At 26.7% G+C, this 18,031-nt stretch overlaps 1 protein-coding gene across 1 annotated transcript; it reads left to right on the top strand.

Annotated features, from left to right (window-relative positions):
* Positions 1 to 14,255: 14,255 nt before the first annotated feature.
* On the top strand, positions 14,256 to 15,122 carry LOC112637297 (histone-lysine N-methyltransferase SETMAR-like). Its single transcript, XM_025406692.1, has one exon. The coding sequence runs from the start codon at positions 14,256 to 14,258 to the stop codon at positions 15,120 to 15,122; it is 867 nt and encodes a 288-aa protein (XP_025262477.1).
* Positions 15,123 to 18,031: the final 2,909 nt, after the last annotated feature.

The raw sequence follows: 18,031 nt of genomic DNA on the forward strand, positions 1-18,031 counted from the left end.
ATTTTTGCTTTATTTATTAGTATTAGTCTTACACATCAAAAAATATCGTCACTTAATCTATTTCGCCATGGTATTAAAATTTGACCACCAGTACTAAATAACCGCTTAACTGGAGCTGATGATGGTATAATTGTATTAAACTTTAAAAACAAGTGTTTTACGTTAAGAAAACGTGTTATTAATATAATATCTTTTTGTTTATCGGATAAGTAAGAAAATATCTCTATTTCGACAGTACTATCCGTTGTTGTTTCTATGTGATCTTGATCTTTTAAAAATTTAAAGAATTGACATAAATTTATGTGGCGCCATCAACGACAGTAAAAGTTATAGACAGATAAAAAAGAACATATTTATTTCCATTATACAGACAAAAATACATGAAAATGTATTTAAAAATGTATCTGAAAATGTATCTGAAAAACGGTTCAGATTCTATGTTTTATATCTATATACAGATACAGATACTTTAATTTGAATATATCTCAGATACAGGCAAGATACACAAAATGTATCTAGATACTGTATCTAGATATATGTATCTAGATATTACCCAACACTGTTGCGATACAGTTTCATATCGTTTATCAAAAATTAATTAATTTTTAATTATTAATTTTTATAGCAAATTATGTTTTGATACTAATCGTAATAGTGTTTAGTATAAAAATTACAACATACGAAGCATTTCTCATCACTACTTTATTATTCGAGAGTCACTATGCGAATGATGATAAAACCGTAACGTAGCGCGCTATTGTTTATATTTTATATTGTCAAAATCAAACACCGTGTTATCGAATTCGTTCCTGAAATATTTTATATATTATAAAATATACATTAACGCGGAATAGTAAATTATACAAGTATTTTAATTTATTGAGTAAAATTAATTATTTATTAAACAATTTATCAAGGAGCCTTTCGTTATGCTAATTATTTGCATCTATAATTCGATTGTTTTACTTTGTGTTCTCTCATAATCCAAATTATATTTATATTGTCAAATAGAACGATAATACGGATAAAATATATTTGTGACTCTAAGCATTAAAATAATAAATATTGTCCGTAAAAATTGCAACGAAATGATTATTTATTATCTTAGATTTCTATCACTTTGATTTTTGATTAAATTGTACACATCGCTAAATATGCATTTCAAGATATGTCGTCGCGACGTAATTTTACGTATTATTTAACATATATAAAATTAAGTATTAATCATATCAAATTATTTCTCAATATACTTATCAAATCAATCGCGTTTAGAAAAGGAAGTTGACGGAGCTTCAAGTATCATTGTGCGAATGATAAGAACCATAACACTTTTAAATATCAATGCGTTATATGTTGCAAAGATCGGACGCGATATTATTATTAATTTGTCGCAAAAATATTTTATATATAGCATATATACGCGCGAAATATTAAATTAATTTAGAAAAGTATTTTAAATTATTGATTAATTTACTATACGATTGATGTATCACGAATCTTTATATTAATCTCGATTGTACGATTTAACTGTCAGACTGAAAACAATAACAAAATAAACATATTTAGTCAAGTTAATATTTTTTTTGTATAATATCTACATATATGTTATGATTATTATATAAATAAGACATCTAAATAATTTTCTTTTTTTAAGAAAGACAAAGAGAGAAAGAAGAAAATGACTCACAGTAATATTAATTACAATTTCGAGAACTTTCTCTGATTATTTGTTATAAATGTAAACGCTAAGCACAAATTAAGCACGCAAACAAACAATACTTTTACAGATCCCTTTATAAAGCAAAGTGTCCAAAATAAATGATTTTAAGAAACTAATAATTACGCCCTATTTATATTTTTATTTGTCCATTGAACAGATTAGCAATTGATGATATTTAATATCATCAATTGCAATTATCGAAAAAATTGTTCTCGAGTATAACTTTTAAAAAGTGTAAAAAATTTAATGAATAAAAAATCTAATTTTTATATATAAAATATCTAAATAAATATATTATAAAAAATATTTTATAACGTATTTATTAAATGTTAATATTATTATAATTAAATATTAATATATTATAATGTATTTATTAAATATTAATTAAATCTAATTATTCTCTAAATTTTTGGCTTGCAAAAGAGTTATCAGCGTTCGATTCGCAAGAACAGCTGTAATAGCACCACGATTCTCTATAAGTCTTTTAATGCAAATCTGAATTCCATCAAGTATGAACGCTTTGGATCAGCTTTCGTAAAGATAAGTTTAATTGTTCTTGTTTTTTTGCAAGAAACACATTTAGAAGCATTAACAGAATAATGAAAATGAGATACAATTTTGCTTCCTTTAGCAAGCACGATGGAAATATTATCTTCCTTCAGCACATCCGTCACGACTAAATTTATCGTGTGTGCTGCACAACTATAATTGAATTCAACATTCATCATGTTCACTGCAGCAACAATATTACCTGCGTTATCATGGACAACAGATACACTTTTGGTGTCAATTTGCCATTTAGCAGTAATATTTTGTAAGCTGTCAGCTAAATTTTTCGCGGTATGCTTTTCGCTAAGTTCTTGCATGTTTAATGTGAGGATTTGTGGCTTCCATAAGTTATTTAAAATATGAGCATTTATATTCATGTAACCTTCTTGAGATCGAGAAGGCCAACAATCCGTATCCAGAGCAATAAATTCACACATATCTAATGTATGCTCTTCAATTTTAATTCGTTTTCAAGAATACGTAAACGGCGAAATATTGTTTGACTGCACGGGCATTTGTATCTAGATTCAATTTCTTTCATAAATGTTTTAAAAGCAGGATTTGAAAAAACTAAAAGGCAATCGGTTAAATGCAATTAATTTAACTAGCGCTTATGATCTTCTCGCTGCGTTCTTTAGTAAGAAATGTAACCGTGCGTGCGCGTTTTTGTGATACAATGACGAAATCAATGGAAGAAATATTGCTTGTGTTAGAAGAAGATCCTTCTATTGGATCATCCATATTCGTGCTATCTTGTACTCTATAAATGAGGCAAACATGTAAATTATGTATTATAGTATTATTAAAAACATGTAAATTATGTATTATTCATAGTATTATTAAAAACATGTAAATTATGTATTATTTATTGTATTATTAAAAACATATAAATTATGTATTATTTATTGTATTATTAAAAACATGTAAATTATGTATTATTTATTGTATTAAGTGATAAATCAGATTGAAAATTAAATAAGAGAGAGAAGAGAAGAGAAGAGAGAGAGAGAAGAGAGAAGAAAAGTACTTGCTAAATAATATTTACTTTTTTTTGTGAACATGTTGTTGCCTTGCATTTTTGCTTGGTGTTAAAGAATGAACGTTTTTTAAATGTTCTATTAAAGTGCTTGTAGAATTATGTGTTCGAAGTACAGTATCACATATTTCACAAGTTACTGACTGGCCGTCAGTAGCTTTCAAACAATACTGCTCTTCATTTTCTCAATTTGCTAATTCACACTACATAAATCTTGATTGCACTTTATTTTATTCGAAGATTTACACGAATCTACTTCAAAGAGGCTGTACAGAGATTTGCATACAATAACCACAAGCGACTGAGACTGCTCTCAAAATGTCTCTCTTACAAAGAAGAAGCAATTGCATGAAAACGCGTGCAAATAAATACCGTGTGATATACGAGATGTAATATGTATGTTATTCAAAATATATATATATATATATATATATATATATATATGTATATATATTTATATGAGGCTTAAATAATATAAAATAATTGATATTATTGTAAGATAAAAATAGTAAAACACATATAATAGAACAAATATATATGTAAAATGTATAAAAAATATATAAAATTTTATACAAAATTTTATATTAAAAATTTTATAATAATAAGAATATATGAAAAATTTATAAAATTTTAAGTTAAAAAATTGTTAAAGAGGTAAAAGAAAACATTAATAAATACATACAAAATAGCTAAAAAGTCTGAAAGAGCATTTATTTCTTAATACTTTGAAATTATAATTCAAGAATAATTTTGTGTGTGTGTGAGCATATACTTATGTTAATTAACTCACACTTATTCAGAATATTTTCATCATTTTTTATATAAATTCGCATTTACATATATGTAATTTCGAAACTTCGAAGCTTCGAAGTTAACTTCAAAATTCGAAGCTTCGAAAACACCTCAAACTTCGAAGCTTCGAAGGTAAACCTACATAGCAAACGCTGCTCGTATAACTTTGATCTTAATATGTTATCAAGATCATCCTCCTGAATAACATGCCAAAGGTTTTAGCCGTCGATCGTTGTTTATTAAAAAGTTATAGACAAAAGAAGTTTTATGAATTTCACAATTGTCGGACACCTACAATAATAGATCTAGATTTTAATAAAAATAAGTGTTATAGATACAACATACATTTTTGACACTGTATATATAGAATCATAAACATATATGAATAGACATGATAATACCATTTAGTTTTTCTTTGCAACCTCATATTTTGTACATAAACAGAAATATTATTGTAAAAATTTCTTACTCTTATTTTCCTTTAACATTCTTCGTATTTCTACACTTTTATTACATATTCTGCTTGAAACTTTGGAGGTGATACATACATATATTCTCAATTTTTGTTTAAAAGACTACATAATTTTGATGAACAAATTGATGCTTTCTTTGAAACTTTTTGAGACGATTTTCGAACGAATTAATGCTTTCTTTGAAGCTTTTTGAGACTTTCCAGGCGAATTTTTGTATTTATTATTTTATCTTTTTCAGCCTATATCTCCAAACTATTTGAGTCCGACTCTTATATACAGGGTGTCCTAGACAACCCGTACACCCCTTTTCTTTCAAAAACTAAGCATTTTAGAGGAAAACGTTTTCGACAAAAATTGTATGGTTTTGAGGGGAACATAAGATGGTGTCATTGGTTTGACCTTAGATGGCGTTAAGGTCAGGTCAAGGAAACACACAGTTGTTTTTAAAAAAAAATATGTAATTATTAATTGCAAATTATATATATTTTTTTCGGAATTATGTGTTTTTTTACATCAATTGATTCCTCTCATTATTTTGTACATAAAAGTATTAAGGTAAGATAATCGAAAAATAAATATTTTACTAGATATTTTATAGTTTATATAAAATTAAGATATTACTTTAAGCCTCATAAATCGAAAAGTATTCAATGAAAAAATACTTTATTATAGTGTTTTGGAAAGCTCTCGACATAAGCTATAAGAATATGCAATAAAAAATAGGTGGTTCTATTTAAGAAATTAAAGGTGTCCTTGACCTGACCTTAACGATGCCATCCAAGGTCAAACCAATGACACCATCTTATGTTCCCCTCAAAACCATACAATTTTTGTCGAAAACGTTTTCCTCTAAAATGCTTAGTTTTTAAAAGAAAAGGAGTGTACGGGTGGTCTAGGACACCCTGTATATATACGAAATTTACTCGGGAAGACCTTCTCTATAACATATTTAAAAATAAAGCAAATCAGAGAGAAGGCCCCTTTTATGCACAATTATCAATTAGCAAAAAAAGATTATGCCAACAGTACATGAGGTCATGGAGTTCCCCTACTTCTTAAAACAAACCGGTTTATTAGATATGTTACTAAGGCTAATTAGTCTTTACATATCTTGTTGGTGACATAACTAAAAAACATATCGATGTTTGTGGAAAAGTATAAGTTATAATTTATTTATATAGGGTGTCCGATTCGTGAGGGACCAAACGAAAAGTGATGATAGATTGGGTCAAACTAAGAAGAATAGTCCTCTATCATTTTGCAAAATTCGCAATAATTATTAAGTAATAAGCAAAAATGTACATATATATACATACATGCATACATACATATGATGATAGATTTGGTCAAACTAAGAAGAATAGTCCTCTACCATTTTGCAAAATTCGCAATAATTATTAAATAATAAGCAAAAATGTCTCGGCGCATGAAAGGCGATAGATCGCATGCATCGAGCGACGAGCGACACGCGACATATGATACCGCGCCGAACAGTATTAAAAAGTATTGTCTTTTCGTTTCTTCGATAAAATGATGCGCTATCATTTCCTATCATCACCTTGCGGTAGATAGCTTGGTGCGTTTTTTTTTTGTGGTATTATCATCAATTTTTCATATTCGCGGATTAATTTAGAAGTGAAACAACTATAGTAAATGTAGAAAATATGCACAAAATTCTTCGTGCAATGTCGGCGGAATTTGTCTCATCCCGACAATATTTTGTGGACTGACGAAGCGACTTTCACATCGAATGGCGTGTAAAAAAAATTTAAAAAACGCACCAAGCTATCTATCGCAATGTGGTGTGGAAATGATAGCGCATCATTTTCCTATCGCCAAAGAAACGAAAGAAAATTCTTTTTAATACTGTTCGGCGCGGTATCATATATCGCGTGTCGCTCGTCGCTCGCCGCTCGATGCGTGCGATCCATCGCTTCTCATGCGCCGGGACATTTTTGCTTATTACTTAATAATTATTGCGAATTTTGCAAAATGGTAGAGGACTTTTCTTCTTAGTTTGACTCAATCTATCATCACTTTTCGTTTGGTCCCACACGAATTGGACACCCTGTATATGTCAATGCTATATGTCAATGGAATTATATAAAAATATTAATATGGGATAATCAATTATTTCAAGATTAAATGTCTTCATTTAAAATATAAATTTAGAACCATAAAACAAGAAAAAAATTGTCCTCTGGAGATATGCCGTAAACGTTTTATTGAAGAGATATTAACATCTAAACATTTAGAATATAAAATATATTTTAGAATTATTATCAGATTATAAGAAATAAATTAATAGTATTTCTCGACTACTTTAAAATTACTAGAAAATATGAAAATTTTAACATAATTATAAATTTTGTTTAAAGTAATGATCTTGAACATTTAGACATTGCTTCGATATCTTTCTTTCACGGCACTGGACAGTTGTAATTGTTTCATATAATTCAATAATACTTCTTTTTATTTAATAGTCTTAAAACTTTTTGTTTAGTGATCATATATAATAAATTTATAAGAAAAATTACATAAATTATATTTATAAAATTATAATATAATATAATGTAAAATTAAATTTAATTTTATATATACATATATATACAGGGTGTCCCAGACCACCCGTCTCACCCGATTTTTTCGTAAACGCGACATTTTAAAGAAAAATGTTTCAGACAAAAGTTTTGTGACTTCGAGGGGGACATAAGATGGTGTCATTGGTTTGACCTTGGATAGTCGTTTGAAGGTCACATAAAGATTACCTTCAATTTCTTAAATGAAACCCCCTATTTTTTATTGCATATTCTTGTAGCTTATCTCGAGAGCTTTCCAAAAAACTATAATTAAGTACCTTTTTATTAAGTACTTTTTGAGTTATAAGGCTTGAAATAATTTCTTAATTTTACATAAACCATAAAATATCTAGTAAACCATTCATTTTTCGATTATCTTACCTTCATACTTTTATGTACAAAATAATGAGAGGAATCAATTGGTGTGAAGAAAACACAAAGTTGTTTCTAAGAAAAAATATGTAATTTGCAATTAACAATTCCATATTTTTTCTTAAAAACAACTGTATGTTTTCTTTACACCAATTGATTCCTCTCATTATTTTGTACATAAAAGTATGAAGGTAAGATAATCGAAAAATGAATGGTTTACTAGATATTTTATGGTTTATGTAAAATTAAGAAATTATTTCAAGCCTTATAACTCAAAAAGTACTTAATAAAAAGGTACTTAATTATAGTTTTTTGGAAAGCTCTCGAGATAAGCTACAAGAATATGCAATAAAAAATAGGGGGTTTCATTTAAGAAATTGAAGGTAATCTTTATGTGACCTTCAAACGACTATCCAAGGTCAAACCAATGACACCATCTTATGTCCCCCTCGAAGTCACAAAACTTTTGTCTGAAACATTTTTCTTTAAAATGTCGCGTTTACGAAAAAATCGGGTGAGACGGGTGGTCTGGGACACCCTGTATATACAGGGTGTTTTATTTTAATCCGACCATCTAAATTTCTCGGAACCTAAGCAAGATAGAGAAAAATGTTTTAGACAAAAGTTGTATGGTTTCAAGGGGGACATAAGATGGTGTCATTAGTTTGATCTTGAAGAGTCACCTGAAGGACACGCGAAGGTCAGTTCCAACTTTTTAAATGGGACACCCTATATGCTTTTGCATATTCTTGTAGCTCATTTCAAGAGCTTTCCAAAATACTATAATTAAGTTAGTTTTCATTAAATACTTTCCAAGTTATGAAGCTTGAAATCATTTTTTAATTTTACATAAACCGTAAAATATCTTGTAAAATATTCATTTTTCGATTATTTTACCTTAATACTTTTATGTACAAAATAATGAGAGGAATCAATTGGTGTAAAAAAACACATAATTGTTCCGAAAAAAATGGTGTCATTAGTTTGATCTTGAAGAGTCACCTGAAGGACACGCGAAGGTCAGCTCCAACTTTTTAAATGAGACACCTTATATGCTTTTGCATATTCTTGTAGCTCATTTCAAGAGCTTTCCAAAACACTATAATTAAGTTAGTTTTCATTAAGTACTTTCCAAGTTATGAGGCTTGAAATCATTTCTTAATTTTGTATAAACCGTAAAATATCTAGTAAAATATTCATTTTTCGATTATCTTGCTTTAATACTTTTATGTACAAAATAATGAGAGGAATCAATTGGTGTAAAGAAAACACATAGTTATTTTTAAGAAAAAATATGTAATTTGCAATTAACAATTACATATTTTTTCTTTGAAACAACTCGAAAAGTACTCAATAAAGAAATACTTTATTATAGTGTTTTGGAAAGCTTCCAAGATAAGCTACACGAATATGTAATAAAAAATAGGGAGTTCCATTTAAGAAATCGAAGGTTACCTTTATGTCATCATCAAATGACTCTCTAAGGTCAAATCATTGCTACTATCTGATGGCCCCCTTCAAGCCATACAACTTTTATCTGAAACATTTTTTTGATTTTTCATTATTTTCCGAAATATTTGAGTAGATCACTTAAAATGGCCCACCCTGTATATAAAATTTTTAGAAAAAGAGATTAATATCAATAACCTTAAACTTTGATATATATTTTAAATTCATAATTCTTAATGATTTTCATAAGTTTTTATCATTATACATACATATACACATAAAATTTTAGATTCTATTTTCGTTAATGTAAATAGCACTTCTTTCTTTTTTTAAAATTTTAATAGTAACTTTTTATAAAGATCAAAAGGTAATGTATGATAACGTATATGAATAATAATATAATTAAATGTATAATTAATAATGATTTATGATTATGTAAAGCGTATATTATTTGCGTGTAATTACCAAGATCGTGCAAGTTAAATATGCGATAAGTTCAATAAAAAGTATTCTAATAAAGTTTTAATTCTAACTAATTTACTTGATAACTTTTTTAATATATTATGTATATTATATATATTAACATATATTATAAAGATGTATAATTTTTAATAAAATATGCTTTGAATTATATCGAGTTCTCTTTCAGTTTTTATGATATTTGAAACATTGTGTTTATGTATAAAATATTATAAATAAATATCTAAAATATAGGAAATAATATTTTTAGAAAAAGAGATTTAATCTCAATAATTCTAACTTTAGTATATGTTTTAAGCTCATAATTCTTAATAATTTTTAAAAGATTTCCATCATTATTATGTACATGCATAAAATTGTACAGTCTATCTTTCTGCATAATGTAGATAGGATTTCTCTCTTTTTTTGAGATAGAAACATTTCATAAAAGTCAAGAAATAATGTAGGATTGAATAATAATATAATTGATTGTATAATGATGTTTAATTTAACACATGTTTTAACATAGTTTTTTCATAAAAGATTATATGTTAAATAACGCTAAATATATACTGTACAATTTTATTTCCTGATTTAACTCATTAGCTGCCGTATAATCAACTCGTCATATTCACTGTAGATCATATAAATATTCAATTCTGAAGTAATATCATATAAATATTCAATTCTGAAGTAATATGATTTAGAAGTGGATCATACTATACTGTTTTTCTCCTCTGGTACTTTTGAATTGTATAGCCCCAAGTATATCATTTGTGTCTTTAGCTCTCATTGTCAGATTTACATTTTCTCATAACAATGCAATGCATGCAAACTTGTGCAAATATATGCATTATTACATATGAAAGTGAATTATAGCGGCGAGACGAACATTTAACACTTGTAGACATTCATATTACCAAATCATGGCTTCATTTAGTAGGACATTTAAAACTGAACCTTGTTAGGTCCTGATTGGTTCACTTACTTTACTAATAGAAGTTACAAAAAGGTTAGAAATAAAGTTTAATAATATTAATCTATCAACTATTAATTCTTAATTTGAAGAAACATGTCTAAGTATTCATGTAGAAAATATTTTAAATTATCACAGCTTATTTCTAATCATAATAATTAATAATCTCTAAATAATGTGTAAATAAAAAAAAATAAATTTTAGCCTTTTTTTAGATGAGAACAAAAATTATGTCTTTATTGTAAATTGTAAATTCTAAATTGTAAATTTATTAAATTTTAAATTCTATATTTAAATATATATTTGAGTATACACTCTTACATACAGTAAAAAGAAATAATGTTGAATCAATAACATCAGTGTAATTGTAACTTACTTTATTAATTCAAAAACATTATTAATCAAATCAGTACATCAAATCAGTGTAGACATATTGATTTGATTAATAATGTTATTAAATTAAGAAAGTAAATTGCACTGATGTTGTTAATTCAACATTATTTTTTTCTCAATGTACTTGAAAAATGATCTCTTTCTCTCTCTCTTCTCTTCTCCTTTCTCTTTTTTCCCTTATATGTTTAATAATTTACAAATTCAAACATTTTATAAAATAAAGATTACCTATTTTATATTTAATTTTTTTAACGTAATTTTTTGGATTAATTAGATTCTTGTAGCAAAAGGAAAGTGGCATGTATAACCGCTTTCTCTTAGCGTAGAAAAAATAAATATATTAAATACATAAACACTAAAATTTTGTTTCACTTATTAGAATAGATTACCACTTGTAATGCTAATAATATTTTTACTTTGACAGTGGAAGTGCTTCCTTTCATGCATGTATTCCTCTCATTTTTTTACTATTAATTAAGATAAGAGTTGATACTAATACGAGATACTATTAAAGATTAGTTAGCTTCAGTAACATATCTAATAAACCTACCTTTTAATAGGCATAAATAAAAAACACATCGATGCTTATAGAAAAATAATGTTATAATTTATTCATATATGACAATGCCATATGTAATTATAAAAATTATACAAGGTAAAAAGTTATTTCAAGATTAAAAGTTTTAATTTGAAATATGAATTTAAGACCTTAAAACAACAAAAATTCTTTTGGAGATATGTCCGTAAATATTTTGTTTAAGAAATATTAACATCTAAATATTTTTAATATAAAATTTCACGAAATCATTGTCAAATTATAGGAAATAAATTAATATTATAAATAATATTATAAATAATAATAATAATAATAATAATATTATAAATAAATTAACATTAATAGTATTTCAATTAGTTTAAAATAATTAGAAAATATGACAACTTTAACACAAATATAAATTTTATTCAAAGTGATGGTCTTGAATATTCCTACATCAATTCACAGTATCTTTCTTTCACGGCAGTAATTGCAGAAGAAGCTATAATTGTTACGCTTCAATTCTTTTTAAAAAATTAATGTTATTAACTAGCCTTTGGTAAACTTTTTATTTAATAATTTTAAAACTTTTTATTTAACAGACGTATAAAATAAATTTAATTTATTTATTTTCCTTACTTTAGATGTCATTAAATGTCTTTAGATGTCTCTTAAACAAAACATTTACGGATCACATCTCTAGAGAAATTTTTTCTTGTTTTAAGATCCTAAATTTAAGTTAAAACATTTAGTATTCTAAATACCTTGAAACATCCTATACAGACCCCTATACAGACCATCCTATACTACAGACACACGTATACACATCTAATATTTACATAATACAATATGTATAATCCAAAGAAAGAGAAAGAGAGGGAACCAAAAGTAGAATTTCTATTGATTATTACATTCATTTTATATATATTTTTTTTCAAGATTTGAATTCATTGCAAGATTTAATTTTCTTCCTTTTATAAATATAAAATGGTTAACTTTAAGTTAAAAGAAGAATGGTTAATATTAAGTTAAAAAATAGCAAAGTGTAAATTATCATTTCAAAATTATCATATAATATCAAAATTATTATCTTTTAAAATCTTATAAAAGTATTGCATTTTAAATCAAAACTTATTTAATTTTTATCTCTTTTAAACTAAAAAGTTCTTGAAATCTTCTATGCATGAAACTTGATATTTCAAAAAAAGTTAACGCGTACTTTCCAATCTAAAGGACGTATCATGTAAATTGTGTTTTTTTATTTATTATAATATGATTGGGTGGGGAAAACATAATAAAATTGTCCACAGACAACATCCACAGAATAGTAGCAATATTAATATAATATACTATACTACTATTTTGTGGTTATCATTGTTCAATACCGTTCAATAATGTCATTTGTAAGTGATGTGTTAATTGCATTGGCAGGTATCGTCATAAGTTATTTCATCTTGAATTGTCACCGACGGTCTTCTGTTAAAACGATAAACACCCTGTCTGGTCCAAAAGCATTTCCGCTTATTGGAAGTGCTTATTATTTTTTTCGGCGGAGTTCTGATGGTAATAGTAAAAATATAAAAATATTTATTTGAAAATAAATTATAGCTAATAATAATTTAAAATAATAAGATATCTATAAATTACATTATATGATAAATTATAAAATTTATTTTAGAATTTTTAAATATTATAATTGAATTGACGGATAATTATTTGTCGCCGTTCAAACTTTGGATGGGCAACAAATTATTTATTATTATACATGAGCCAGAAGAAATTCAGGTAGAAAAATAGTGCCATATATTTCAAGAATAATACAAATTTATATTTATTTAGAAAATATGATATATATATATATATATATATATATATATATATATATATACACATATACATATATACATATGTGTGTGTGTGTGTGGTGTGTGTGTGTGTGTGTGTGTGTGTGGTGTGTGTGCGTGTGCGTGCGTGCGTGCGTGTGTGTGTGTGTGTGTGTGTGTGTGTGTGTGTGTGCGTGCGTGCGTGCGCGCGTGTGTGTGTGTGTGTGTGTGTGTGTGTGTGTGTGTGTGTGTATTGTTGCATTTTCGCAATTTTTCTTTCATACTCGCGCACAAACAATAAAAGGACACTTTCTTAAAAACGGAAATAACTTTATGCATAACACAGTTATTAAATACAGGAATACACAATTCATAAATATGCAAACGATCAATTCAAATTCAAATCTGAATACTATACGATATTATTTTTTAATCACCATAGCGATTGCCCGTTCTTCTGTTCAAGTGGCCGATCGAAATCGAGCGCAATACTGACAAGACAAGATCTTGACGACGATTGCAATAATATATATGTATATATATATATATATATTTTTTTTTTATTTTTATATTTTTATATATATATTTTTCATATTTCAGTAATATATATATATATATATATATATATATATATATATATATTAGTTATTCATATACTTCAAAAAATAAATACTTAGATTAGTGATAAATTATTGTTAATTTATTAATAAGATATGAAAAAATATGAAATATTATTATTTATTTGGTATATATTGGGTCGTCCGGAAAGTTCGTGCGGATTTCTCAATAGATGTCGTTCAAAGGCGAATTTTACAAGTTTATGTCGATGTGATATGTCAAATGCTTTCGTGTTTTGATTAGTGACATTTCAACGCATACTTAGTGATATTAATTATCCCAATAAATTAAAAACTTTTTACTTGACATTAGTTTAGAGATGGAAGGAAATAACGTGTTTTTTCGATGCATAATGCTTTTTTATTTCCGTAAAGGAAAGAACGCGACACAAACTCGAAAAAAAATATGTGCCGTATACGGGGAAGATGCCGTAAGTGATCGCATGTGTCAGAAGTGGTTTGCTAAATTTCGTTCAGGAGAAATGAATATTGAAAATGCTCCTCGCTCTGGTCGGCCAGTCACCACTGATGTCGACCAAATAACAGCTTTAATCGATTCCGAGCGGCAGATCACAGTTCGGGAAATCGCAGCGAGGTTAAACATTGGCAAATCAACTGTTTCCGAACATTTAAACAAGCTCCAGATGGTAAAAAAGCTTGATGTTTGGGTACCGCACGACTTAACTGAGAAAAATCGTATTGACCGCATTTCCATCAGCGATTTGCTATACAAACGCAATGAATACGATTCATTTTTAAAACGCATCATAACAGGCGACGAAAAGTGGATAATTTATAATAATGTCGAGCGTAAAAGGTCGTGGAGCAAGCGAGGTGAACCGCCATTAACCACTTCGAAGGCAGGCTTACATCCGAAAAAGGTAATGCTCTGCATTTGGTGGAATTGGAAGGGGATAGTATATTATGAGCTACTACCGGACAACGAAACCATCGATTCGGACAAGTACTGTTCACAGTTGGATAAATTGAAGATAGAAATCGCCAAAAAGTGTCCGGAATTGATCAATAGGAAAGGCGTCGTTTTTCATCATGATAACGCCAGACCTCATGCAAGTTTGCAGACTCGCCAAAAATTATTGGCGTTTGGCTGGGATGTTTTGCCTCATCCACCGTATTCCCCCGACATTGCACCCTCGGATTTTCATTTATTTCGGTCGCTACAAAACTCAATTAATGGTTTGAACTTTGCTTCTTTGCAACTCCTCAAAAACTACTTGGACAGCTTCTTCGCCGAAAAAACCCAAGACTTCTATGAGAGAGGAATTATGAAATTACCCGAAAGATGGAAAAGTATTGTGCAAAATAATGGTGCATATATCACAGAATGAAATAACTTTTAACAACAAAATTTTTTCATTCGAATTTTGCTTAAAAATCCGCACGGACTTTCCGGACAACCCAATATATATATATATATATATATATATATATATATATATATATATATATATATATATAAATAATAATATTTCATATTTTTTCATATCTTATTAATAAATTAACAATAATTTATCACTAATCTAAGTGAATTTTTGATGTATATGAATAACTCAAATATCAAATAATACATATCCGGAAAATAAAAATTTGAGAAATAAAGCGTTTATTTGTACCATAAGTATATAAAAAGATAATTAAAAATTTAATTATGCAATCTGATGACTATGCGATCTAAAACTTTGAAAGTAAAAGAATTCAATATAGTTATACTGATTGCATTACTTGTATTTCAAATCTGTTAATAACTTGATATCAAATTTAGAGAAATTTGTATTATTTGTCTAATAAAATATTCATATGTTAACTATTTATATGAACTATTTATATGTTGATTATCAAACAAGTATACATTGGAAATGTTTAAAAAATATTTAAAATTTTACATAATATTATAGGTAATGTTACAAAACACTGTAGAGAAAAATATAATATATAAATTTGTTGAACCAGCGTTCGGCAAAGGATTGCTCACAGCACCCGGTAAGATATTTTAGTATAATCAAATTTAAAATAACTTCTAATGAATTGTGAGTATTCGGGTTTCAGTCAGAAAAATCTAAAATATAAAATCTTTCAGTCTTATTGTTACATGAATAAAATTACAAATAACAGTTTTATCTTTTTCTTTCTCTGTCTCTCTCTCTCCCCCTCACTCTCTCATATTTAAATTACATACTAACATAATTAAAAATAGTAGCTTTTATACTTTAATTGCATTCCAGTTATATAATATTTTTATTTACAATTCGATACCAATATGACAAATTTGAAATTATTAATAATTAAATTTCTAATAACATTTCCTGATACCATTTTTATTCATATATTTCATATTCTTTTTCTATATTGTAACTTCTTATAATACTTTTTTCAGAATTAACATGGATTAAAAATCGAAAAATAATAGCACCGAATTTTAATACAATTGCATTAAAAAAGTTTTTTATGTATTTGTGGAACAATCTTTGATAATGACAGATCAATTAGAAAAAATTGGACTAAGTAGAAAGAAAATCATCCTTCACAATCATATAGCTAAATATGCTCTGAGTACTGCCTGTGGTAAGTTTAAATATTTTTATTTATTTATAAAATTATTGCATATCTGTTACCGTTAATATTAAAAAAAATAAAAAATTTACAAGAGAAAACAAAACGCATTAATGATATATATGATAATTGTGTTATAGATCTTAAAAATTAAATAATATTAAATAAAGTTAATATAAAGATAATATTAAATAAAGTTAATATTAAATGAAGTTAATATAAAGATAATTTTTACAAAATTATTAATTAATTCTTTCAATAAAATATCACTGATTTACAGTGTTATACTTAACTGCCTGTAATCAGTGACTGTTTATTGTTTTACAGTGATAATACACTGATTGAAACAATCAGTAATATTAAACTACAATTCATCTCTCCATCTCATCTCCATTCATACAAAATTAAAAATTTTATTTATATTTATTAAATACTTATAATATTAAAAATTTTATTTTATTTTATTTATATTACATGCACATTGAACTTGTTATTTTAAATAGATAACGAACAAATAATTTTTATTAAGTCGCCAGACATTTATTTGTCCGATTTATAAAATCGATTTAATATCTGAAGCCTCTCTATTGAGATTGTATCAGAAATTAAATCGAAATAATATTAATAATATTTTTAATTTTATCTGTCGCTCTTTGCAAACTTTATATTCTTATATTATATATTGCATACTTTATATAATTCTTATGAAAACTTAAATACGAAAGAGATAGCGATCATAGCAGTAAACGAACAAACTAGCGATTTTACAGTAAATTTTATTTTAACTGACCATAATCAGGGAGATAATAAAATAAAATTACAAAAAATAAGCGTTTCTACTGAAGATCAGTAAAATACTCACTGAGCCTCAGTGAAATCTTATTTTACTGTTTAAATTAGTAATATTTTCATTGATTCACTTTCAGAGAATAGGACAAAAGTACAGATATTTCCTTTGTATGATGAGATCCAAGCTATCAATTAAGATTTTGAATGCTTTAAGTGTTACTTTGTGAAATCCGATAATCTATTATTTTCATAACTAGGCGACTCACATATAGATACACAATTCGCTTCGTTGTTGCTATATATAGTTTCAAGATGCTACAGTGTATATTGTTTTTTTGAGTTTTATGTATTTTACTTTCTAAAACATTTTAATGATAAAATGTATTAAATGTGCTGATAAATTTTTTAACATTAGATATAATGAATTCATATATACATATAAAGGATGTTCCTGCATTCAGTGCCAAAATTGATACAGCGGCTTTAAGCATGAAAACAAGTCGAAAATGTAAAACATACATTCGAATTCGAACGATTCTGGAGTTATAAGATTATAAAGCGCTTCCTTAAAACAATATAAATTGAAATAAATGTTATTTAATGTTCTTTATTTTGTTTAAAACTTTACAAAAAATGCTGAAAAATTCTTTCGTCAACTTTGATACACTTTCTAACAGAATTTAATAAATTGTTTCGAGCATTTTGGAAAATATTTAGAATTCTACAAATAACATCCGCAACATTAAATGTATATCGAAGTCGACGGAAGAATTTTTGAGCATCTTTTGTAAAGCTTTAAACAAAATAAAGAACATTAAACAACTTTTATTTCAATTTATATTGTCTTAAGAAAGCTTTAGAAAATTTTATTATCTTATAACTCCAAAACCATTCAAAT

Source organism: Camponotus floridanus, unplaced genomic scaffold, assembly GCF_003227725.1.
Source record: "Camponotus floridanus strain SB8 unplaced genomic scaffold, Cflo_v7.5 scaffold151, whole genome shotgun sequence".
Classification (NCBI taxonomy): domain Eukaryota; kingdom Metazoa; phylum Arthropoda; class Insecta; order Hymenoptera; family Formicidae; genus Camponotus; species Camponotus floridanus.